Here is a 25,758-nt window from a genome sequence, read left to right as displayed (position 1 = left end):
GGCTAATTTTTAAATTTTCTGTGGAGATGGGGTCTCGCTATGTTGACCAGGCTGGTCTCAAACTCCTGGCCTCAAGTGATCCTCCCACCTTGGCCTCCCAAAGTGCTGGGATTACAGGTGTGAGCTACCATACCAGGCCCACTCTAGCAAATTAACTGAACCCTAAGAGGAGGCTGTGGAAACCGAAACTTGAAGCCAGTCAGCCAGCTGTTCCAGAGGCCTGGACATGCAACTGGTGCAAAGGAAGGGGCACTCTTTTGGGACTGCGCCCTCACCCTGTGGTGTCTGAGGCTGACTCTAAGTAGATAGTGTTGGAATTGAATTGAATCAGCGGACACCCAGCTAGTGTCGGCTGCAGAATTGATTGCTTGCTTGGTGGTGGGGAGAAACCCCCACGCATTTGGTCACAGAAGTCTTCTGTGTTGATTGTTGTGTTGAGTGAGAGAACAGGAGAAAGCACATTGTTGCTTTTTCCACACTCATGGGTAAGCATTAGTATCCTCATTTCAGAGATGAAGAAACAGAAAAGGGGATAAGTCACTTGCTCAGGTAGTGGTAGAGTCAGGTTCTGAATGCTGGTCATTGATTGACCATTCCATAGCCTTGTAGTACTGACTATAAAACATCTAACAGGTACAAAGCAAATGTTCAATAAATGCTCATTTTTGTTTTTGTTTTTCACTTTTCCCATTCTCTCAGGCACGAAGTAGAGAACGAAACTGAACATACATTTTGCAGGCACCGCACCTAAGACGATGATTCCTTTATTCCTGACCCCTAAGGCACAAAGGGCACTTCTTGTTTATTCCTGGTTCATTAATACTGGCTCTGCAGAATAGGCTGCAGTGTCAACATCTTTAATGGAATAAAAGGCAGACTCCCGCTAAGTGATTTTAATGTACATCAAAGTTTGAAAACCACTGCCTTGCCGGGCGCGGTGGCTCACGCCTGTAATCCCAACACTTCGGGAGGCTGAGGCGGGCGGATCACGAGGTCACGAGATTGAGGCCATCCAGGCTAACACGGTGAAACCCCATGTCTACTAAAAATACGAAAAATTAGCCAGGCATGGTGGCGGGCGCCTGTAGTCCCAACTACTTGGGAGGCCAAAGCAGGAGAATGGCGTGAACCCTGGAGGCGGAGCTCGCAGTGAGCGGAGACCGTGCCACTGCACTCCAGCCTGGGCGACAGAGCGAGACTCCGTCTCAAAAAAAAAAAAAAAAAAAAGTGCAGACTCCCAAAGACAGATGTGAAGAGGTCCAGTGATTTGAATGGACAAACAGGCAAATATTTTGCTTTCTTTTGAAAAGGAAAAAATGTTATCTTTATGACATGGCTATTACTGTGTGCAGTGGGAAAACCAGCATGGTGCAAAGGAAAGGCCCTTTGGTCTAATGCCAACTCTGCCCTAGCTGGGGGTTAGGAGACATAAGCCAGTAGCCATCTTGCTAACCTTAAAAGAAGTTTTAAGGTTGTAAGGCTCAAAGGAGAGAAGGGCTGTGATTCGCTTTTTAAAAGCATATTTTTTTAAGGCTATATAAGATTTTCTCATTATCCTCACTATCACATCACATGGACCTCCCTTTCCTGGGTTTGGGAAGGGGATTCAGGTCACCCAGTCCCTTACCAAACAAAGGGTGGAAACAATGGTTAAGAAAGGTCAGAACTAATAGTAATTCTCCCTGCTTATACAGCTGCAGCCACTGCATGACCCTAGGACCCAGATCCCCCACAGGCTTTGAGAAGATGACCCCAAGTCAAGCCGAGCGCATATGAGAGCAGTGGAGAAAGAGCTCTGTTTCTGTCTTCAAGAGGGCATACTGCATATTTCCCAGAGACAAAAGGGAGCATCGAACCCAATGCCAGTTTGCTAACAGAGCCTTCCATATGCAAGCACCAGAGTTCTATGCTTCACCAGGTTGGTCATTTCTGGAATGGGAACATTGAATTGCAAGATGTTGTTGATTATGACCAGGAGTCTGATTCATATGCTAATCAGTGAAAACAGTAACAAATACTCCAAATTGATGTACCATACAATTTATCATGGCTTTGGAATGTATTTTGGTACACAGTGTACTACAGTGATTCTAAGATGAACATTTTAATTTTAAAGTCTTTGCAGTCATTGATGGCATGTTGTAATTTAATGGCACATAAAACAATGGTGCATTTTTAATCAATGACAGATTTGATGAAATATGGTTCGTGTAAATTTTAATGTAACTGACAGCCTGGAAATTCAAATCATTTTGAACCAAATAAAGTATGCATGAACATCGATAATTATTGCCATCATCACTCAACTTACAAGACCCAAGCTACGAGGGTGCTGAAAATACCTCTTTCTCCCTCTGTGCTGTATCTCAGCGGTTTGCAAACTTGGCTGCACGCTGGAATAACCTGGGGAGTTTAAAAAATACTGATGCCAGAGCTGTGTCCCCAGAATTTCTGATTTAGTGGTGCTGCAGTGCAACCTGGGCAGTGGGATATTTAAGAAGTTCCCCAGGTGATTTGGATGCACTTTAAAGTTTGAGAAGCATTACTTGTTTCTTTGGAAGGCATCACTTTGCAACTGCTCTGGCCAGATACCTGGGAATCATGTCAGAATCCTCCTTCTCCACATGGCTCTTGAGTTCCTCCCTTCCTTTTTACTTCCTCTGTTGTCCCCTGGTTTACAGCCCCATATTTCTGCTCCACATCTCTCTGTCTTACCTCCTTATCTCTCTCCTGCCTTCTGGATTCTTATTTTTTCAATCTGTAGTCACACTGCTGCCAGATGGATTTCTCAGTTCTTAACCTAATTAGGCCCCAATTTAGGCTCCCTTGGCTAAAACCAACCTTCTCTGAAGGGTGCATAAATGTCTTCCTGGCATGGCTACTGCCCATTTCCCAACCCTGTATGCTGCTCTTCTCCACAAACATCCAGTGTTCCTGGGGACATGAATGGCTCCAGTTCCCGGAACCACCCCTCTGTTTTGTCCCTTTATGTCTTGGTACCTAGTGTTCGCTCTGCCTCCATCTCTCCTCACTCGGCAGATTCATCCTTAACTTTCCAGGGAAGACTTGTGGCCCTTCTCTCAACTGTCTCTGTCCTAGTATGAAGATCCACCCCATCTTCTCACCTCCTTGGCAGTAACACACCTATCCATGACATCACTGAGCAGGGCCAACCATAGCTCTAATGACGCTGTGCATTCCTTGGGCGGGACATCTCTGGCACTTAGAACAGGGCCTGGTTCTGTGTTTTGCTTTATGTAAGCAAGTGACTGCTTTCGTGACTGCAGGGTGCACAAAATTTGTGCTCGGAAAATGCCTTTGTTTAAAATACTCCAAGAAAGGGGGGCTAGATAAAACAAAACTGGCAACATTTGATAATTATTGAAGATGGGTGCTGGAGACACAGGGATCCATTATGCTATTCGTTCTACGTTTGCTTGACATTTTTCATAATAAAACGTAAAAGAAAAGAAAACGCCTTTGCTTGAAAGGCTAATTTGAATAATAAGAGAAATGGAGGTTCTGTTCCCCTCTGTATCTGACATGTGACTTCAGTCTTTTTTGGGCTCTGCGGGGAGACTTTAGCACAGTCAATTTGACTGTGGGAATTTTTATATAACAAGAGCCCCTGACAAATGGGTGAAGTTTGCAATGTACAACCACACTTGGTCCTACCTTCTTTATTTCCTTTTTTGTCATGTTTCTTCAACCATTCAATATTTTTTCTGATGGCTTCCAAATAGGCTTCTGTTTTTCCTGGAAGAGGTAAGAGAACTATATCAAACACTCAGGAAATATCACTACATCTCATTTTAAAGACCACACGTATGTTCAAAACCACAAATATTAGACTTATGCAGCATTTGCAAGGTTGTTTCCCTAACTAGGTAATGTACATATTTGTATGTGTCTATGTGTGTTTGTGTGTTGAGGGGTTTAGGTCAAGAAGAGCAGGTGCGGATGAGGTTCCAGGAGGAAGAATCAAGTTGGTAAGTGTCAAGGGGCATGATTCCCACACACAAATAAATCCACCTTGATGTCCTGGCAGAGAAGAGTTTTGATTCAGTTTACTAGATAGATGGGTCCTTAGATTAGTTCATTTCTGGTTAGGGATGGTTCTTCCAAACTGAGGAGCATCATCAAGCCAAGGACTTGAATGAGAGTGACAGATACTTAAAGATTCCATCACTTCAGTTAAAAGTCCAAATGTGTGGCTTTGTGTAAGCAGCTCTAAGTCTTCTGCCCAATTCTGGCAGGGGGCGGGCAAAAACTTAGACAAAGAGGTGACCAGTGCCTCACTTCAAGGTTTGGATGGCAAACCTTAGAACTGGCTCTAATAAAACTCCCCAGGATGTAAACACTGTTCGATGGGCCTCAAGTGTGGCATGCGAATACCAGGCATCACTCATGCACCTACTCTGTGATGCCCTTTACCTGCACTGATGTCTGCAAGCGGATATTACCAACCACTGAGAGATGAGGAATCTGGGGCTCAGAGAGGCGAAGTGAGTAGGCTAAGGATACACAGGAAATAACAGCTGGCATTTGGACTCTGATCTGCTTAGCTTCCGCTACCTGCATTCTCTGCAGGATAAGACCTCACCTTCAGACATGGACAGTAATGTTGCTTTGTTCTATATCAAAGAAATCAGCCACTCTCTTAACCAGGTGAGGCCCTAAAGCTTAGGGAGTCAGCACCAAGAAACCAGGTGCTCTAGAAAGTACCAGATGGCCTACAAAAAGAGGCTTTCAAAGTCCAGGGCCTCTGCAGCAGCAATAGCTGCAGAGCTCAGTGTGGTGACCACCCCATTCTGAGCCCCATCTGAGCCCTCTTACCTCTACTCTACTGCACAGCCCTCTTGGTTGAGCTACCTGTACTGTGTGCTTATCATGTACTGGGGACTGCTTTATGCTCCAAAATGCATTGTCTCATTTATTCTTCACGACAACTTTTTGAGGCAGTCTTATTATCATCCCCATTTTACAGATGAAGACACTGAAGCACAGAGACATAAAGTCATAATCACATGACTAATAAGTAGCAGAGCCAGGCTTGAACCTGGGTACCTCCAACTACAGTCCATGTACAATAACACTGCCCTAAGAGTTGCCCATGTTCCAATTGCCCGCACTGTATTTACCTAAGTGACTCTCTGAGCATCTTTCTTCCTGATCTTGAAGCCCACTCTTGCCTTACCACCGAAGATCTGTGTCATCTGGTCCCCAAAGAAGCACAGAGACTACTACACAAAAAGGGGTAAATGGACACCAGAAGAGATCCACAATTTTTAGTCCTTATTTACTTCAATAGTTGGTGTAGAAACTGCCTTGATTTCAGCAGCCTGGGAGGCCAAAGAGGGAGGATTGTTTGAGGCCAGGAGTTCAAGACCAGCCTGCACAACATCGTGAGACCCTATCTCTACTAATAAACAGATACATAAATAATAATTTTAAAAATGCAGTGTTTTCTATTTCAAATTAATTCAATTAGATAAGGCATTTTGAACAAAGAGAGAAATCTTAGTGCAGACCATTTCTAAACAATGCAACTTCATTATTTTAAAGAGTTTAAATCAAATTACTGATCCCCATGGGGCTCACTTTAATGAATAATGATTTGTTATTCGCTCATTAGGTAGTTAGGGCTTTTGCAACTTTTGAGTATGTCTGAAAATAGTCTTGTTCTTTACATAATATTAAGCATTTTTTCTACTATCTTTTCTGATATCGTATCATGATGTTAGAGCTTTTTTGGATAAGGAAAACCACAGCTTAGTCTGTTTAGACACTGCATTAAAAATTCCAAATTAGGAGAGTAAAAATAAATGAAGTTTTCGCCATTGTAGGGCAAACATTACCCACTCTCATGCCTCCCTCTTCATAGCTAGCTACCAGAGCAGCCCTCAACTGATGACGGATGAAATGGGTAGATCAATGCATCAGCTTCCTTATTCCTCAGGCATGTTCTACTATTTCCCAGAAGTCTTCAATAGGATTGAGCTCTAGTCGCCCATGCTGAAGCTTGCTTATTATCACACCTTATATTGGCTTTTTTCTCTTCCTGCTCATGTACCTACCCTGCAGTGGTGCTTCCTGGGGTCACTTCCCAACAAAGCTACTTCACCTCAAATCCTTCTGTTAGTGCATGCCTTGGAGGGAACTCAACATAAGACAATTTGAAATAAAGGCCTTGACCAGGCTCTGTGGCTCACACCTGTGATCCCAGCACTTTGGGAGGCCAGGGTGGGCAGATCGCTTGAACCCAAGAGTTTGAGACCAGCCTGGGCAACATGGAAAAACCCCATGTCTACCAAAAAAAAAAAAAAAATTAGCCAGGCGTGGTGGTGTGCATCTGTAGTCCCAGCTATTAGGAGGCTGAGGTGGGAGGACTGCTTGAGCCCAGGAGGTGGAGGTTGCAGTGAGCCAAGATTGCACCACTGCACTCCAGCTTGGGCAACACAGCCAGATTCTGTCTCAAAAGAAAAATAAAGTAGAGGTCTCAGCATTATTGTATTAGGCTGCTTTTTGTTCAGGAACCAATTACCTATAAAAATGGTATGGAATTTTAAAAAGTATGTAATGTATGAAAAGCTATTTTATTCACTATATCAACATTATCAACTCATAACAGAGAATGAGTTTACTATAGCTTAAAGAAAATTGGACTGCAATTCATTGAGAGACTAGTATCTTATGGGTTATAACATACATGATTAGGACAGTCTCCCTAACTTAGAACACCCCGTCATTCTCATCCTCTTTCATGCTTTATTTTTATCCATCAGATGGTGACTACTTATCACCTTCTACTGTAGCATATAATTTGTTAAGTTTATTGTCTTCCTCCCTTAGAAATATGTTGTTTGCTGATGTACCCTCTGCCTAGAACAAGACTGACAGAGAGTAAGCTCTCAAGAAATATTTGTCAATGAGTAAATGGATGAAAGCTTTCTATACAGAAGCCAAATTGCAATTAGAAGATTGCCCAGTCAGCATGGAATCCAAACTAGGAAACTACATCTTAAAAAAACATATAAGCCGACCGGGCGCGGTGGCTCATGCCTGTAATCCCAGCACTTTGGGAGGCCAAGGCGGGCGGATCACAAGGTCAGGAGATCCAGACCACCCTGGCTAACATGGTGAAACCCCGTCTCTACTAAAAATACAAAAAAAAAAAAAAAAAAAAAAAAAAAATTAGCCGGGCGTGTTGGTGGGCACCTGTAGTCCCAGCTACTCGGGAGGCTGAGTCAGGAGAATGGCATGAACCTGGGAGGCAGAGCTTGCAGTGAGCAGAGATCACGCCACTGCACTCCAACCTGGGCGACAGAGCAAGACTCGTCTCAAAAAAAAAAAAAAAAAAAATATATATATATATATATATGGCATAGATTATCTCTGCCTTTTTTTTAGTGAAAATGAATGATTTATTTGAAAGACTTGAAATTTAATGGATTCTAAACCTAAATGATAGCTATATCAGAAACTATTTTTTCAGAAACAATTTAAAACACAAATGTGATAGACATACTACATCCATATGTCATTTATTCTTCATAGAATTCTATTAATTAAATATCATTATTCCCATTTTATTCATGAAGAAATTAAGGCTCAGAGAGGTTAAATGACATGCACAAGGCGACATAGCTAAGTAAGGGTCTGATACGGTTGGGTTGTGTCCCCACCCAAGTCTCACCTTGAATTGTCATTCCCATAATCCCCATGTGTCATGGGAGGGACCCAGTAGGAGGTAATTGAATCAGGGGGGCGGTTACCCCCATGCTGCTGTTCTTGTGATAGTGAGTTCTCACAAGATCAGATGGTTACGTAAGGGGCTTTTCCCCATTTGCTCAGCACTTCTCCTTCCTACCATCATGTGAAGGAGGACTTGTTTGTTTCCCCTTCCGCCATGATTATAAGTTTCCTGAGGCCTCCTCAGCCCTGTGGAATTGTGAGTCAATTAAACTGTTTTCCTTTATAAATTACCCAGTCTCGGGTATGTATTTATTAGCAGCGTGAGAGAGAACTAATACAGGGTCAGAGGCTGCTTTTGAACCAAAATAAATATGGAGCCTTTAATGACTGGGGCTGGGTCAAATTCACCTTTTAGACTAGAGAAATTGAGTGCCTGCTCTTGTTGGTAAACTGGCTGACAAGGCAGTGGTTTTCTTTTTTTTTTTTTTTAGATGGAGTCTCGTTCTGTCACCCAGGCTGGAGTGCAGTGGTGCAGTCTCGGCTCACGGCAAACTCCGCCTCCCGGATTCACGCCATTCTCCTGCCTCAAGCCTCCCGAGTAGCTGGGACTACTGGCACCCGCCACTTTGTCCGGCTAATTTTTTTTGTATTTTTTAGTAGCGACGGGGTTTCACCATGTTAGCCAGGATGGTCTCGATCTCCTGACCTCGTGATCTGCCCGCCTCGGCCACCCAAAGTGCTGGGATGACAGGCGTGAGCCTCCGCGCCCGGCAAGGCAGTTGTTTTCAAACTTTGATGCACATTAAAATCACTTAGCGAAAACTTTTAAAGGCCCAATGTCCAAATTGCTCCTCAGACCAATTAAATCAGAATCTGGGACTAGGGACCAAACATTTGTACTTTTTAATGATCTTGAGGTGGCTCCAATGTGCAGCAAAGTTTGGGAACCGCTGCCACCAGTTTTAAGACCTCCACACGCTTACAAGAGCATTGGCAACAATGGGAATCACATCAGCTGCTCTTCTGCTCTTGGAGCAAAGCAGCTGGCTCATATTGACTTTTCTCTTTGCAGGAGCTGTAAAGCAAATCTTTTATTTACACAGTGTGCACTGAAAGCCTTATGAGAGTCGACTTTGGAAAGCTGGACTATTTTTTTCCTCAATTTATTTCAGCTTCCTTTGGAAAAAAAAATAGCTCATGGCTGAGGTAATAGAGCACAAGCCTTAAAACATATGCTGAAGCAGATGGGAGGAGGGCCAGAGTCGAGATGCAGCCTTGCTTTTCTGGCTGTTCTGGTTTTTACACTGTGAAAAAAATATCTTTTCTAAACATGAATTTGTCCTTCCTCTACTATGCTGTCCTGACTCTCTCCCTCTGGGGAAAGTGTATAAATCAATAGGGTTGGCCTATTGCATACTGGATATACTAAAGACATTAGGTTTTGTAAAAGAGTGTTTATAAAAACTAAGTTTGATATAATACTTAAAATTATGTCAAGATTACATGATTGCACTTTTGAACTGGATGAAGCAAAGCAACTGATACTGACGCATGGGTGCTGACACAGGCCACAGAGCTGTGAGATTCAAGATTCTGCATAATGATGACATTTTACATGCCCATTAGATGCAGCATGGAAGACTGGAAGAGCACTGGATGAAGAGTCAGAAAACATGGGTTCAAGGCCAGCTCCACCACTCTGGCCATGAGATCTTGAGCAAGTTGCTCATCTTCTGGGCCTTGTTTTACTGATTTGTAAATCAAGGGGTGAATTCTAAAAAGGAGATTCATGATTTGTACATAAGAAAGAAATTCCCCTTTGCTGTCCTTGAAAAATCCATGTTGATATATAGCTCTCCCAAGCCCACTTGGGTCTTCCTGACCCACTTGCTGACTCCCAGGGGAGAATATTGGACTCATTGTTTTTGGACATTTCTAGCAGAATCTCTGGAGGCTTGAAGGCAGGCGTGAATTCTCTTATGTTGCTTAAAAAAATAAGTGTATCCACAGGAATTAGGCAATTTATTATCAACTTATTAAATAGGCTGACTTTTCTGGCTCCTGTAAAAAAGCTATGAGGATGATAGGATATTTAAGTGAAAGTTATCTTAGAGATCACCTTTTCCAGCCTAATTTTATTATCCAGCCGTAAACTTAAATGATAGCACTGGAATGAGTTTATGGGTGTTAGAATGCTTATTTCATCCCTTGGATGATTAAAAAAAAAGACTTTCAGTGACTCACAGAACAGATGTGAATGAGTAAACATCCAACTGGCAAAAAGAACCACAGTTAGATAATGAAATAAAGTTTGAAAGTAGTTTTCAGAGAGCAATTTACTTGAAAAGTTAAGCAACTTTATAGATTTGGTTGAAGTTAGAATAAATTATAATTTATTAGCATATCCATAAACTTAGGAACAATTATTGAATCAGTCAAACAACTAGACCAACATTTAAAAATATTATACTTAATGTGGGTCCCTGTGGAAACCATAGTTTAAATAGTTTAAACTATTTTCAAAGGTGAATGTATCATTTTTCATCATTGGTAATGAAGTTGGCTGTTTTTTACATTAAGCTTGAAATGAGATTCATAGAAACATGCTTTGTAAACTGAAGCATGATATAAATATAGAGTATTATTATTATTACTATTATTATTATTACTTATATTCCTCACAGGACCCAGTTCATGCTAGGCATGGTTAATAAACAGTTGCTGTGGTTAGATAGGGCTATCACCTCACACACCGCAAGGCCAAAACAGACTCCCCACAGATATTCCTGCCAATGTGTTCTGCTTATAATTATTTCCTTAAGTGGTTTTAGCTGGACCATTACCTCATCCCTTATTCTACTGTGTAACATCCTCCAGCTTTCTGTCCTGAAGGGATCCTGTTCTATCTATGCCTGGCTCATCAACAAGCGGGATATGTGTGCATGTATGTGGCCTGTGTTGCACTTGCCAGCATATGAGTTAAGGACTATTCTTGGGCCATTTCAAAGCTTGCTTGAGTCCTCAAACGCAGGAATTGGTTCTTATATTCCTTCTGTAGCTGCTTCCTAAGCACAGCGCTAGGCATGCCATTGGAATAAGTGTTTATTTCTTGCTGAATAACTGTCCCGGAAAACCCAGTCAACCCTGCCTCCACTCACATGGATGCTTTTCTTTTTCTACCTAGAGACAATGGGTGTTTTCTCACTGGGTTTTATAACAGGGAAGCAAAATAGCCCTTGAGAAAAGTGCAATGAAACAACTGCAAACACAAAGATATATGTCGGTATATCCTTTTGGGGTTTAATACATTTTTTTTTCCTAGAAATTGCTGGTCCTTGGCTTACACTCAGCTGGTGTTTTCTAAACTGTTTTAGAGTCAGTTGTCCTTATCCCAGAGTAATGGGGTCAGTGGTAACATTAATAAATTACATCTCTGAACAATAGCAGAGGGACTAATTTTAACCCCAAATTCCTGCCTTCTTTTTAATGTTTTAGGAGAGCCATTGCAAAGAATAACACTAGGCTGGGCGTGGTGGCTCACACCTACAATCCCAGTACTTTGGTAGGCTGGATGGATTGGGTGGATCACCTGATGTCGGGAGTTTGAGACCAGCCTGGCCAACATGGTGAAACCCCATGTCTCTAAAAATACAAAAATTAGCTGGGTGTGGTGGCACATGCCTGTAATCCCAGCTACTTGGGAGGCTGAGGCAGGAGAATTGCTTGAACCTGGGCGGCGGGGGTTGCAGTGAGCAGATATCACACCATTGCACTCCCACCTGGGAGAAAGATAGAGACTCTGTCTCGGGAAAAAAAAAAAGAATAACACTAAATGGATAGAGTTTTAGTCTACTCTCTTCCTCTCTCCCCATTACTATCTGATGGAAATCCTAATGAAGAGGGAAATCCACTCTCATCATTGGTCTCCAAACACTCACATCCTAAATAGGCAATAGTGGACTACAGAGAATCATCTCTTTTATATTCATTTTTTACATGGTTTTCTTAAAAATAAACCAAACAGAAATGTCAGCACCCATTCCTACAGCCCTGTGCACAGCGATAGAAGGTGGTGTTTAAAGCACTGAGCATGTTACCCCAGCAAGTCAAAGGATGTAGCCTATGGCTCACTGGGTTCTAGGGAAATACGATTGCTATACATGGGTCACTTCCAGAGGGGATGATTGAGGCACACTGGGTTTCTGTTGAGGTGAGCTGTAATGCTCTATGCTGCCCAATTCCTGGTTCTCTGTCTCAGATCATAGTCCACTCTTTTCCTGGTTAGCTATTTTTAAAAATTTACCATTCATCCTCCACCTCACATCTGTTAGGATAAAAAAAAAATCCAGAAATAAAAAGTCTAGGCAAGGATGTAGAGAAACTGGAACTCTTGCACATGATTGGTAGAAATTTAAAATGGTGCAGCTGCTACAGAAAACAGTATGGTGGTTCCTCAAAAAATTAAAAATAGAATTAGCATATGATCCAGCAATTCCACTTCTGGATATATACCCAAAAGAATTGAAAGAAGGAGCTCAAAGAGAGATATATATATATATATATATATATTACTCACAACAGCCAAAAGGTAGAAGCAACCCAAGTGTCCATAGACAAATAAATAGATAAAATGTGGCTTATACATACAATGGAGTATTTCTTCAGCCTTAAAAAAGGAAGAAAATTCTGACACTTGCTACAACATGGATGAACATTGAGGACATGATGCTAAGTTACGTAAGCTGGTCACAGAAGGAAAAATGCTATATGATTCCACTTATATGAGGTCACTATAGAAGTCAAATCCATACAGACAGAAAATAGAATGGTTATTGCCATGGAGTGGGGACAGCAAGAATGGAAAAGTGTTGTTTAATTGGTACAGAGTTTCAGTTTTGCAAGATGAAAAGAGCTCTGGAGGTGGATGGTGGTGACGGTACAGAAACAATGTGAATGTACTTAGGGCCTCAAAACTGTACAGTTAAAAATAGTTAAGATGGTAAATTTTATGTTATGTACATTTTACCACAATTTCAAAAAAGAGCTATTTTATATATATATATATGTATGTATACACACACATATATATATATTTTAAAAAGAGTTTACCACCCATCCAGAGTGACCTAGGGTTGAATGGAAGTGTCAAAGCAGCCTGATTGGTCTACAGGGTCCCCAAACATGGCACACATATCACCAGTTCTGCCTACTCTTGCTAAGGACAAACATTATTAATTGATCATTACTGCTTTCTTTCTTCCTGAACCCAGATGCAATATCATAAACTTTCACAACATGGGCCACTACCAAACAATTGGAGTTGACACATCAGCTATGTCAATGTAGGAAAAAATGTAGGAAAACGTACAATGTAGGAAATGTAAAATGGAGGAAAATATAAAATGTAGGAAAAAATTGTGATGGTCTATGAAATCCATGCTAGAGAAAAGGAGGGCACAAAAATATAAAAATATATAAGATAGGAAAAATCAACAGAAACTTGATACATTAAGGAAAAATTATATTTTTCAGCCCTGTCTCAGAAAAGTCCCAATAGCTGAAATGGAAGCAGCATCTTTCGCCACTATCACCACTCATTTGAACTCATATAACCCAGGTTTGGGTGTCTAATTCTACAAGTCTTTTCTACAAAAAAGGAACCAGAACTCCTTGAAGGAGAATTGATTCAAGTCTTGGGAAAGGAAAATTCAGAGAGGTATAGAATATCCCATTGTTGCTAGAAAGCAAAGATGATGTACTAAAAAGACTAAAGAGAAATTTAGGGAGCTCCCACTGCCCAAGCTACACCAATTTAGGCATAAAGTCATCATCATCACCAACAACGACAACTGAAATAACTTACACAAATGGAAAAAGTTGATATAAAGTGTTAGCAAAGGTGATAGTAATATAAAAAGGAAATAGTTTGTAATTTTATTGGTATTATTGAGTTTCAAGGTATTAAATACGTAGCTAGTTTGTTTCTCTTCTACTTCATACACAGACAGTAAGCATGGGTCTATTCAGTGTGAATAGGAACCTGCTTCTATTTGTGTGAGCAGGAGATACTGGGTGGGGAACCTTTAAGTGGGCCAATTTCTTCAAAATTAAGAGCTATACCATGGGCAAAATTGGTCCTTGTGATCTCATATCACATCATAACAAGGAACAAGAAAAAGTCTACCTATTCATTGCAACTGATGGTTATACATAACCAATGAAAATCTCTTTTCAGAGAGTCCAATGGTGTGTTTTCAGATGATAAATTAGCTGGGTTCCTCCACCACCCCCCACCCAAGAGAGCACTGACCCACTCCCTCAGCTCCTAAAGAATAAACTCTGTAGATGAATCTACTAATGGGACATTAATATTGCTGTGTCACCCAGGCTGAAGTACAGTGGTGCAGCCTCCACCTCCTGAGCTCAAGTGATAAGACATAAATAAGGTTCCAATTATATCAAAGATGCCAATATATCATAATGACAGAAAAATAAGGTAGGTTCAAACCGTTTGTTCACAACTTCTGGTAAAGACATTGAGTTTCAAAAAAATAATATCTATCTGAGACATAGAGATGTAAATTTCCATGATGTAACTAGCACAACTTTGTAATAAGGGGACTTGAACCACTGAACTGTACAACTAGATCCCACATTCGGACCTGAAATCAAAGGGATAACAATTTAGAACTTATAACCTCATTGAGTCTTTTTCTTTGGGGGTATGGTAAAGTTTCTAAAATCCTAGGAAGATGGCCGAGCACGGTGGCTCACACCTGTAATCCCAGCACTTTGGGAGGCTGAGGCGGGGGGATCACTTGAGGTCAGGAGTTCAAAACCAGCCTGGCCAACTTGATGAAACCCCATCTCTATGAAAAATACAAAAAATTAGAGGGCAGGGTGGCGCGTGCCTGTAGTCCCAGCTACTTGGGAGGCTGAGGCAGAAGAATCACTTGAACCCAGGAGGTGGAGGTTGCAGTGAGCTGAGATCGTGCCACTGTACTCTAGCCTGGGCAACAGAGGGAGACTCCACTGCAAAAAATAAAATAAAATAAAATCCTAAAAAGATGTAAATTGTGTTATATATTGCATAGATATATTTATGCTATTTAAGGAAATTTGATATATTGAATTTGTCATTTTTATCAAGTCCTTAAAAGTGTTAAAAGTTACAATCACTGGTTAAATCATTTTAAAATTTTGCTTTGTTAAATTCAAATTTTTTTTATTATACTTTAAGTTCTAGGGTACATGTGCACAATGTGCAGGTTTGTTACATATGTATACATGTGCCATGCTGGTGTGCTGCACCCATTAACTCATCATTTACATAAGGTATATCTCCTAATCTAATCCTCCCCCATCCCCCCACCCCACGACAGGCCCCGGTGTGTGATGTTCCCCTTCCTGTGTCCAAGTGTTCTCATTGCCCTTGCTGTGTCACCTAGGCTGGAGTATAGTGGGGCAGCCTCCACGTCCTGAACTCAAGAGATCCTCCCATCTCAGCCTCCTGAGCAGCTAAAACTATAGGCATGTGCCACCATGCCTGGCTAATTTTTGCATTTTTTGTAGAAATGAGGTTTTTCCATGTTGCCCAGGCTGGTCTCAAACCCTCAGCTCAAGCAATCCAAACTGCTGGGACTGCAGGCATGAGCCACTGCGCCTGACCAAATAATAAATTTTGGTGATCTTGTTGAATAAGCAGTATGTGATTGTTTAGAGGAATATTCAATAAGTTTAAAAAATATTGCTCAATAAATTCATAAGATTATAAATTATACGTTAAACAATGCACTAATCGTCATACATATTCCTCTCCAAACACAAAAGTCCATTGAACACTAAAGACTATCAAAAGATGAAATCAGTTTGCCATCCCAGGAGACTCAAGACCATTAAAAAAGATTGCTATTCAAATAAAGATACCACATGCCAAGCCTGTTCTATACAGATTGTGTCAATTTCTCAGATGTGATGGAGCTTGCTCTTTGGATCACCCTACCTTGTGTGGTGAAAGCTTTTGCTTTCCCAATTTCATTGCTAACCTAGACTGTCAATCCCATACCTTTGGGTTCATCTGTCTTTCCTCCTGGGTTGGAGTTATCATCTTTTGTGGAATCCTTCAAGCTTCCATATTCCTTTTCCATCTTAGCTGCTTCTTCCTTGGTACTGTCTGTTTCTTCATGACTCTTCTCTGATGGTGCTGTAATCAGATTGAGCATTGTTGTCATAGCCCTGTTTCCTATCTATTAATTGGTTCCTAAAGTAGAAATCAACTTTATTGACAAGGTACAGTTTGAGCTCAGATCATATTTTGAGTTGAAAGGGATCTTAGTGCTTATCTAATCCAACCCTTTAACCCCATATCACAGAAGAGGAAATTGAGGCCCAGAAAGGGGAGAGATATGTCTAAAGTCATCCCATGAGTTGACTTTAGATATATCCCCCCCACCCCACCCCACCCCAGCTTTCTGAATTCTGATTTGGTATTTTTTCCATTCTGCCACACCTTGCCATTAGAGGGCATATTCTTTGTCTTACTTTAATCAGTGTAGGTGATCAAGCCAGGATATGTCATGTTCTGAAGTACATTTTGTGGGTCTTGATTCCAAATGATAATAACTCTATAGCTGCCCAATCTCTCCTTGACACTGCATTTTTGAAAGACAATCTATTACTCAGTCACACCTAAGGATCTGGGGCTATGGCAGGACTTCTCTCCTTCTGCTCCTTTCTTCACACTCCTTTACCCCTAGGAACCCTAAATTCGAAGAAGAGACTTGAACTCTTGCTATCAAAAGAGAGAAACTCTTGCTCCCTTCTCACTTTAAAATAACCATATTTCCATGTAGTAATCCTTTGTTGAATTAAAAATCATAAACCTTAAAGTAGGTAACCATTTGAAAACAATTGTAATACATTTCTGTAGCCAATAAAATATTTGGAACCTCAAGCAGTCTAACAGTAAACTTTTAAAATAAAGTGTTTTTTTATTGTAGAGAAATAGGAAGAAAAGAAAGAAATCAGTTAGTGTCTGATATAAAACATTCACTAGTGTGATGCGGTATGTAGAGAGATGCATTTTTTTTCACAGTTGTGGTACAATTTTGTTCTCCGCTTGTGTCATTAACATTATTATGGAAGGATGTTTCCAGGTAATTAAAAACTGCTTGAAAACATATTTTAAAGGGCTGTATACTATGCCATCAAGAATATGTACATAATTTCTGTGATAGGACAAAGAGTCAAAGTATAACAATTTGCAATTTTTGGTTGTCATTAATAGCTAAACAAATTTAAAAAAGAATGTGCCATTTGCAAATTTTCTCTTTTTGTTCCACCCTCCTCCTTGCAAGGAGGCTCCTTTCCATAGCTCAGTTCCCTGGGGTTTGATGGGCTGAGTAGGGTGATAGGTGGAGGTATGGAACTGACGAAACCAAGAGCGGGGGTAAAGCACACTACCTAGGGGCACAGACCATCCCAGGGGAGAGAGAAAACCTGGGAGGGGAGAGCGGGAGGTGGGCAGTGGGGAGTGAACAGATGACCAGGGACAGTAGTCTGGAGAAGTGATTATCTAGGGAGAGAAGATACCTAAAGGAGAATTTTAGGATGGATTGCTCAGTTTTGTGATGTAGCCTTTTCCTTTCCACCTAAGATTCCTAGCCACCTCCAGGAATCTTCAGTAAAGACCTACATTATTTTTCAATGTTTTTTGAGGTCAGATTTATGTGCTGTGATTGGCCACAAAATAGCCAAGGTCACATCTAGTTAATCCTATGGCTGCGTTTCAGATTTTAACACTTTTCAAAATCTGTAATTTTTAAATTAATGTTTATTAAAGTTCATTATTTACCACTCAAAAGGGTTATTATTCTAAAGGCTAAAAAAATAGTTAAATAATCATACCTGGGAAAAGCTTGCTTATATTGTCAGTAGCATTTTTTTCTAGCTTGTTTTTGGTCTGAAGAGCAATCATTTCATCCAAGTTTTCTGGAGGGAGGAAGGAAAGAAATTTAATTTTATTCCCTGAGAGATGACATCAAATTTTTACGAAAAATGTTTAAATCTCACCAGAAATCTCACAATAGCAACTCCAAAATATTAACACTCCTGGTAAGATGTTTTGACCTGGATTTTATTTCTAAGAATCATAGACTCTCAGGATGCAAAGACATACAGTTTGAGATCCTCAAGTTCAGCCTCCTACTCAGCTAATTGCAGAAGTCGCTTCTGCATCTCCATGGCCACTGCTAGAACACTTCCAGGATTGGGAATGACAGTGGATACTTGGGGTTTGACCTATTCAACACCTTGTGGTAACTGCACCTTGATTTTTCCCTGGGGAACCTAACCCTGGCTCACTCTCAGAACATTTGACTCCACTGGTGGTGGAATAACTCAAGAATGACTAAACAGGGTCTTCCATGACCTGGGCTATAATTCAAGGAGGAGCCTAGGACCTATCCAGGTCAGTGAGACTCAATGGTAGGACCACTGGTAGAAAGAGGCTCTCTTTCCACTGGGATTGATGTGCTGTGAGGAGGTGAAATTGGGACTGTCCCAGCTATCTTGTTCCCACAGGGAGCGGTCTGTCTGGAATAAATCAAGACACAAAACGTCAGAGCTGTGAGATGGGATGAGGTCAATTCCTCACACTGTTGGTGGAATTCACAAACCCAAAGCCAGACTATCCCATCCCTCCATGGACTTCTCCAGTTATACGTGGCAATAAATTCCTTTCTTGCTTAAGCCAAACAGTTTGATTTCTGTCTTTCAGGGCTTTCACTAATTCATAAGGAAGCCAGTTCTACTGTTAGGTAGTCTTAGGGGTCATTTCCCTACTTATATTAAGGAGCATTTCCCTACTTAAATTAAGCTGCACTCTGTATCCTTGTCTTTGTCCTAATTCTACTCTTTGGAGTAGCATCATATTAAGTGTTACTAGACAGGAGTCTAGACTGTGACTTCCTCAAGGTAGACGATGAATTAGAAACCACACTCTTTGTACTCAGCTATTCAACCAGCCACATAGCTATCTCACCACACTATTTTAGGACGAGCCTTTTCTGCCATTCTCAAAAAAGCATGTCTTTGCAGTTAGTTTGTAAGGATCTTATTATTACTTTGTATATTTTCTCCCCAAGTAAACTCCTCTTGCCCTACCTCTATTTTAAGAAGATAATTAATATATTCTAATGTGTAATGCATTGCTTTCTTTTTGGAAATAGTGGCCATACCTGGCAACATTTGTAATCATGATACACTGTTGAGGCCAGAATAGAAAGGCAGATCACTGCTTGTCACTAGCTCAGATGCGAGGAGAGGAGGCTGGTCAATCGTCTTCTACCCATGCTGCCCTGAGCCCCTTGGGATCTAAGGGTGGCTCTCCATGGCAGCAGAAGTCAAAAGCCAATGTGCTTATACAGAAAAATTCTTAAAGACATAACTCAAACTCTAATTGTAAAAGTTACACATACACACATAATACATATATGTATATAAACATGTACATATACATTAATATGTATGTAAGTCTTGATAAATAATATTTACATTGCATATGTAAGGAGCAGATATAATTATTTAAAAACACAAACACTTAGAATAAAATTTAAATAGTCTATCATAAAAATAAATAAATAATTTACTTTAGTCTCCTCTTGTGGAGTATCTAGGCTATTTTCACTGCTTTGCTCCTACAAGCCAATGTTGTCCAACAGAACTTTCTGCAATGATGAGTGTATTCATTTCTGCACTGTTCATATGGTAGCTACTAGCTACATGTGGCAACTGGGCACTTGAAATGTGCCTAGTGCAACTGAGAAACTAGATTTTAAATTCTGCTTAAGTTACTCTTAATTTAAATACGAACTTGTGGTTAGTGGTTACCATATTGCGCAGCACTGCTATAAGTGATAGTGGGAATATCTGCCTTGCACATAAGCCTTTGAGGCATTTTTGATTTATTTCCATAGGATAATTGACTAAGTGTGGAATTTCTGACTCACAGGGTGTTGATATGAAACAGTTATTGATATGAAAACAGTGTCTTTGGTCTACTGTGAAAACAATAAAGTAGACCCCAAAGCACTATGTGTAATATGAGCTTATTTTTTGTTATATAAGAGAAAGAAATGACATAGGTACACACACACACACACACACACACACACACACACACACAGAATAACATCTGGAAGAATATAAACCAAAATGTTACCAGAGTGTTGATGTTGTGAGTGATTTTCACTTTCTTTTTAGGATTTTTTGCATTGAATGACTTTTAAAAATAAATATGCTCTTTTACAGTCAAGGAAAAACCAGTAAAACTACTTTCATTTAGAAAAAAAATGAGGTTCATCCAGAGTAATTCTGGATTACCCTATCTGGTATAGTTTTGATATTTGTTCCCCCAACACTAATGTTGAAATGCAGTCCCCAGTGTTGGAGGTGGGGCCTGGTGGGAGGTGATTGGATCATGGGGGCGATTTCTCACGAATGGTTTAGCACCATCTCCTTGGTGCTGTCCTCCGATAGTGAGTGAATTCTCACGAGATCTGATTGTTTAAAAGCGTGTGGCACCTCCCCCACCCTTGCCTTTGCTTTTACGCTGTGACATGCCTGCTCCCACTTCACCTTCTGCCACAAGTAGTTGCTTCACCGAGCAGATGCTGGTGCCATGCTTTCTGTACAGCCTGCAGAACTGTGAGCCAATTAAACCTCTTTTCTTTCCTTTTTATTTTATTTATTTCCTATTTATTTATCTGAGACAGGGCCTTGCTTTGTGGCCCAGGCTGGAGTGCCATGGCCCTATCTTGGCTCACTGCAACCTCAGCCTCCTGGGCCCAAAGCGATTCTCATGCCTCAGCCTCCTGAGTAGCTGGAACTACAGGGATGCACCACCATACCCAGCTAATTTCTGTATTTTTTGTAGAGATAGCATTTCACCATGTTGGCCGAGCTGGTCTCGAACTCTTGGCCTCAGGCAATCCACCTGCCTCAGCTTCCCAAAGTGCTGGGATTACAGGTGTGAGCCACCGCACCTGGCCTAGAGTCAAATTTTTATAAAATTGTCTCCATAAGATTATTAGAAAATGCTAATGAGACAATTAATAAATGTGAAATATTTGTACTTAAGCTGGTTCTATAAAGACAAGTTGAAAAAGTTAATTTTATTTGTATATATTATCAAACTGGTCGATTCTTGGTGATTTGGAAAGCTTTGGCATAAATTATCAAATTAATGAGGTCATTATTGCCAAGTCCCTAATTTACTTTGAACAATGAAAACCACCACAGTAGAAACAAAACACATAGAATCTCACCAAGATAGGAAACACCTTCTTCTGGAGATATTGTTCCATATTTCACCATCATCTTCACAAAGTCAATCAGTGTTTTCATGATAGTAATCAGTGTTTCTTTCTCTTTTGCTTCTTTTTCTATATGAAAGAACAAAATAACTTAAAACTGTGGGGGATAGCTTCCTCTTTCAATGTCAATTTATAAAGTACAGCATCTTTTTGTTTGTTTGTTTGGGTTTTTTTTTTTTTTTCAAAGACGAGGTCTCACTGTGTGGCCCAGGCTGGAATGCAGTGGCTATTCTCCGGTCTGATCATGGCTCACTACAGTCTCAGACTAATCTCCTGCACTCAAGAGATCCTTCCATGAAGTTGGAACTATAGGTAAACACCACCACACCCAGCACTAATTACAGTATTTTACTGAAATATTTTTCTCTATATTTATAGCTAAAACCATATATATTTAACTTACAAAAAATCTAAGCTTGATTGGAAATATAGGGTAAGATACAGCTATACTGAACTTTTTCAGACATGGGCAATGATAACTTCTCCAAAAGAGTTTAATTTCATTTAAAATATTTGCTAATAGGGTAGATGATAAAGACACAGTTTTCAACCTGAAGTAACATGAACTCAAAAGGAAGGGTAGAAGACTGGCAAGCCAACAACTTTTCTCTACTCAGGTGGTAAGTCTCTGAGGGCAAGAACAATCTTTATTCATTAATTAAGCTTAATTTTCTTAATTGAAAATAAGAACATATATAGTTCTAGTTTATAAATACAAAATTGATTTTTGAACAAGATGTTACTTTTTAGTCTTTATTTCATTTGAAAGAATATATGCATATGGTAAAAATATTCCAACTGCTGAAAAGTAAATAAAAATGGAAAGTAATATTCTCTTCCTCATCCCCTCTAACTCCCTTTAAGTAACGATTACTAGCAGTTTCTTGGGAACCTTTTTTCTTTTTTTTTTTTTGAGATAGAGTCTCACTCTGTCACCCAGGCTGGAGTGCAGTGGCACCATCTCGGCTTACTGCAACCTCTGCCTCCTGGGTTCAGGAGATTCTCCTACCTCAGCCTCCCAAGTAGCTGGGATTATAGGCGTGCGCCACCACGCCTGGCTAATTTTTGTATTTTTAGTAGAGACTGGGTTTCACCATGTTGGCCAGGATGGTCTCGATCTCCTGACCTCAGGCGATCCGCCCTCCTTGGCCTCCCAAAGTGTGGGGATTACAGGCGTGAGCCACCGCGCTCGGCCTCTTGGGAACCCTTTGTATTTGACATTCTGTTCTGCATCTTGATGGAACAAAATGGATAATGATGCCATAATAGCTCAGAAAAAATATTAATTCTAAAATCAGAAAAAAAAATCTGTTTCCATTTTTGAAGAAAAGAAAAACTAAGATGCTAGAGGGGGAACCCATTTTCCCTATTCTTTGAGCTGCCACTGAAAGATTTTCTCTAAATACTCCTAGCCTTTCCCCCCTTCCTCTTCATCCTCCCCACAGATATGGTTGGTAAGCAACAGCCATTAGCCTATGTTTCTCAACTGGTGGGGATTTGGAATCTTTCTTTTTTTCCACTTGCCTGGAACAGTGCAAGGCAAGAACCTGAGAAACGAGCCTGTTCTGCAGACCCAAACCATCCCTGAGACTGGCTGTTCCAAGATCTAGACGGAGGAGTAGGGAGCAAACAAGGCCACTGTTGGCTCTCACATGAAGCTGTGTTCTGCAGCCCTGTGTTTATCAGCAACAGAGATGATATTTTGGTTTCCTACCTGCTTTATTCATTCTTAATTGGTTGAGACCCTGGGCAAGAAAGACAGATGCTAGCAAAGAACTCAGTATAAATATTTAAATTAAAATTATGGAAAAATAAAGACAATAAGAAATGAGGTGAGGGAAATGGAAAGATAAAAACAAGTAAGGAACATTTTATACAGTAGAATTTTTAAAAATGCCATAAAGTCATGGATTGAGAGGGAGGAAAAATGGGAGAAGAGTCAGGGGAAGAGGTCTTGGAAAAGAACCGATAAATAGTAACTTCAGCTATCACATTATTTTCTCAAGGACACATCCGTAGAAGTATTTGGCATCACGCTGCTGCTCTTCACTGATGAGAAGTGACTCACCAGGATGACAGAGGTTCTGAGTAGGGCATCTGCCAACCAATGGGGCAAGATGGCTGAGAATGGACCCTCAAGATGTACAAGCCCTGCAGAGCCAGCAGAGTGGCCGGTGCCATCTGGCCAATGTCTGGAATTGAAGCACAAAGGATGTTCTCCAGAAATGAAAGCTTATTTTAAGGTCACTTCTTGGGAGAAATAGATTACAATTATAGAAGTCTTTATATAAATGTTCAATCTGGGGCTGAATCCTTGAACAGGGAAAGAAAAAGCCATGAAGGCAGTCCAGAGCATCTGTTTGAACAATAACAACAGAAACATTGCACATTATTATCCTCCTTGCAGATTAACCAAAATAAACACGGACTGAATCCTCAGTTAACTCACTGCACATATGAGCAAAGAGATCAGGATGCATGAAATACTTAGCTTTAAAAAAACAAAAACAAAAACAAATAATTTCCCAAGTGTGTTTGAGGTTCCCAGATTCCTTCAGTCTAATGTTCTCCATTTTAACTCTGAAGTTAAAATGTTCATAAAGGCTGAAACTGAAACTGTTCATAAAGATCTCTTGAATAATGTAAAAAGGATGAATTAGGTTTCATACACTGTTTCCATTAAGGAAAGTGAGTAAAGCCTTTTAAAGAAAGATTTGTTACATATGGAAGGATTTCCTTCCTACTTTTGTGTGTGTGTATGACAACATGTATGCTAATAAAAAAAGGCAGGCAAAGAAAGACAAATACTGTATGATCTCACTTATATGTAGAATCTCAAATAGTCAAACTCATCGAAGAAGAGAGTAGAATGGTAGTTGCCAAGGGCTAAGGGGAGGGAAAAATGGGGAGGTGTTGGTCAAAGGGTATGAAATTTCAGTTATGCAAGATGAATACATTCTGGAGAATGTACAGCATGGTGGTGATAGTTAACAGTACTGTACTGTGTACTTGAAATTAGCTAAGAGGGTAGGTCTTAAGTGTTCTCATCACACACACAAAAAGAATAAAAGAAAAAAAAGAAAAAAATGTTAACTATAAGGTGATAGATACACTAGTTAGATTCATTGTGATAATCATTTCACAATGTATAAATGTACCAAAACATCAAATTGTACACCTTAAATATATACAATGTTTGCCAATTATACCTCAATCAAGCTGAGAAAAAAAAGAGTTGCAATAAGAGTTGAGGTTGAACTGGATCAGAGCAAGGACACTGCGTGGTTCATATCCATCTTTGTGCTAGGTCTTTTCCAGCACCTTGTACATAGCACGCGTTCAGTATTTGTTTGCTGAACAAATAAATGAACCTTCTGTTAACAAGAAGATTAAATTATCCAGAAACATCACCTTTCCTGATTATCCTTTCCTAAATATTTTCATAACTGGCATGCTCCTTTGGAAAAAAAAAATCGATGTGAACCCTTTTCCCCAAGCCCACAGTGTATGTCATTGGAGATTACATTTGGAAACTGAAAACAGGAAGAAAAGAACACACCCACACATTTCCTGGAATCACTCTTTCTGTTCCACATAATCACAACCACACAGTGGTTACCTGAATCAATACTTTTCAGTAGCGCATAGAAATTTGGGAAATATTGGAGTTCCTCAAAGTTGTCTTCACTGTAGGTTTTAGTTCTCCTTTCCAAGCCATTTGTCAAGGTTAATGTGTTAGATACTGTTTCATCGTTTTCTCCCTTAGCAAGACCATCTTGAATTGCTGCCATTGGAGTCTCCAGTGGGGAAAAAATCAATAAAAAATGAACATTTTGTTAGAACTAGTGAAACTCCAGCTTGATTCCTTCCTTTGTGATGCCCTTAAATGTGAAGTGCAAGAATTCCCCCTCCTTTGCAAGCTCCTGCAGGTTCAAACCCATTTCTAGATATGTGTGCTCTTGTCATTTGAAAAGGTCATTGAAGCTCAGGGAAAGGTGCTCTACCTCAGGGAAAACCCCCTGAAGACCCCAGCTCCTGCTCAGGGGAAAAACGGGAATTTCTGGGCTCTTTCTCTGGCCATGTTTACCTCCATAAATTATCATGAGTCTCCCCTGGAAAAACTGCCTTTTAATGAAGAGGGAAGCTTTGAGTTCACAGAATCCACCAGGAGGGCTGGTGCCAGGATACAGGAAAGCCTGTTAGAATGTCTATCCCTAGCAGAGCAGTCACACCTGGGAATTTTTGGGTAAAGTTTAAGTGCTATCTGGATGAGTGTACAAAATCTTTCTCTCAGACCTGGTTTTTGTTCAGTGACTCCCATCTTAGTAAATGGTTCATTCTCCATTCAGTGAACTAGATAGAAATTTAACAGCCTTTCTTGCCTCTTCTTCCTTTTCCCCCATCCAATCCATCAGTAGCCTTGTTGGCCCCACTTTCAAAATTTATCTCAAATTTGCACATTTCTCCCTCCACTATGCCACTCTAGTCCAAGCAGCCTTCATTTCTCACCTGCTAACTGCAACATCACCCTCCCCAAATCTATGCCCAATACTGCGTTTCCACATTATAGCCAGAGTTATCTTTTTAACAATCTGATCATGTAACTCCTTTGCTTAAAATTCTTCAGGGGACCAGAAAATTCTCATGGTTCTTACAATAAAGATCAGAGTCCATCCATGGCTCATAAGGC

The 25,758-nt window shown here is 40.4% G+C and overlaps 1 protein-coding gene across 2 annotated transcripts in view; it reads right to left on the bottom strand.

The window, feature by feature from the left end:
* The window catches only part of SCG3 (secretogranin III), a 39,493-nt gene that overhangs the window by 3,936 nt on the left and 9,799 nt on the right, over nt 1-25,758 (bottom strand). For both annotated transcript variants that reach the window (XM_009429130.3, XM_510407.7), the window contains 5 exons: nt 24,688-24,865; nt 21,021-21,137; nt 17,602-17,685; nt 15,761-15,898; nt 3,676-3,756 (listed from right to left, as the gene is read on the bottom strand). In XM_009429130.3, the coding sequence (XP_009427405.2) occupies nt 3,676-3,756; nt 15,761-15,898; nt 17,602-17,685; nt 21,021-21,137; nt 24,688-24,865 (598 nt within the window). The remainder of the gene's footprint in view (nt 1-3,675; nt 3,757-15,760; nt 15,899-17,601; nt 17,686-21,020; nt 21,138-24,687; nt 24,866-25,758) is intronic.

Source organism: Pan troglodytes, chromosome 16 (genome assembly GCF_028858775.2).
Source record: "Pan troglodytes isolate AG18354 chromosome 16, NHGRI_mPanTro3-v2.0_pri, whole genome shotgun sequence".
In the NCBI taxonomy this organism is placed as follows: domain Eukaryota; kingdom Metazoa; phylum Chordata; class Mammalia; order Primates; family Hominidae; genus Pan; species Pan troglodytes.
This window is presented reverse-complemented; position numbering and strand designations above follow the sequence as displayed.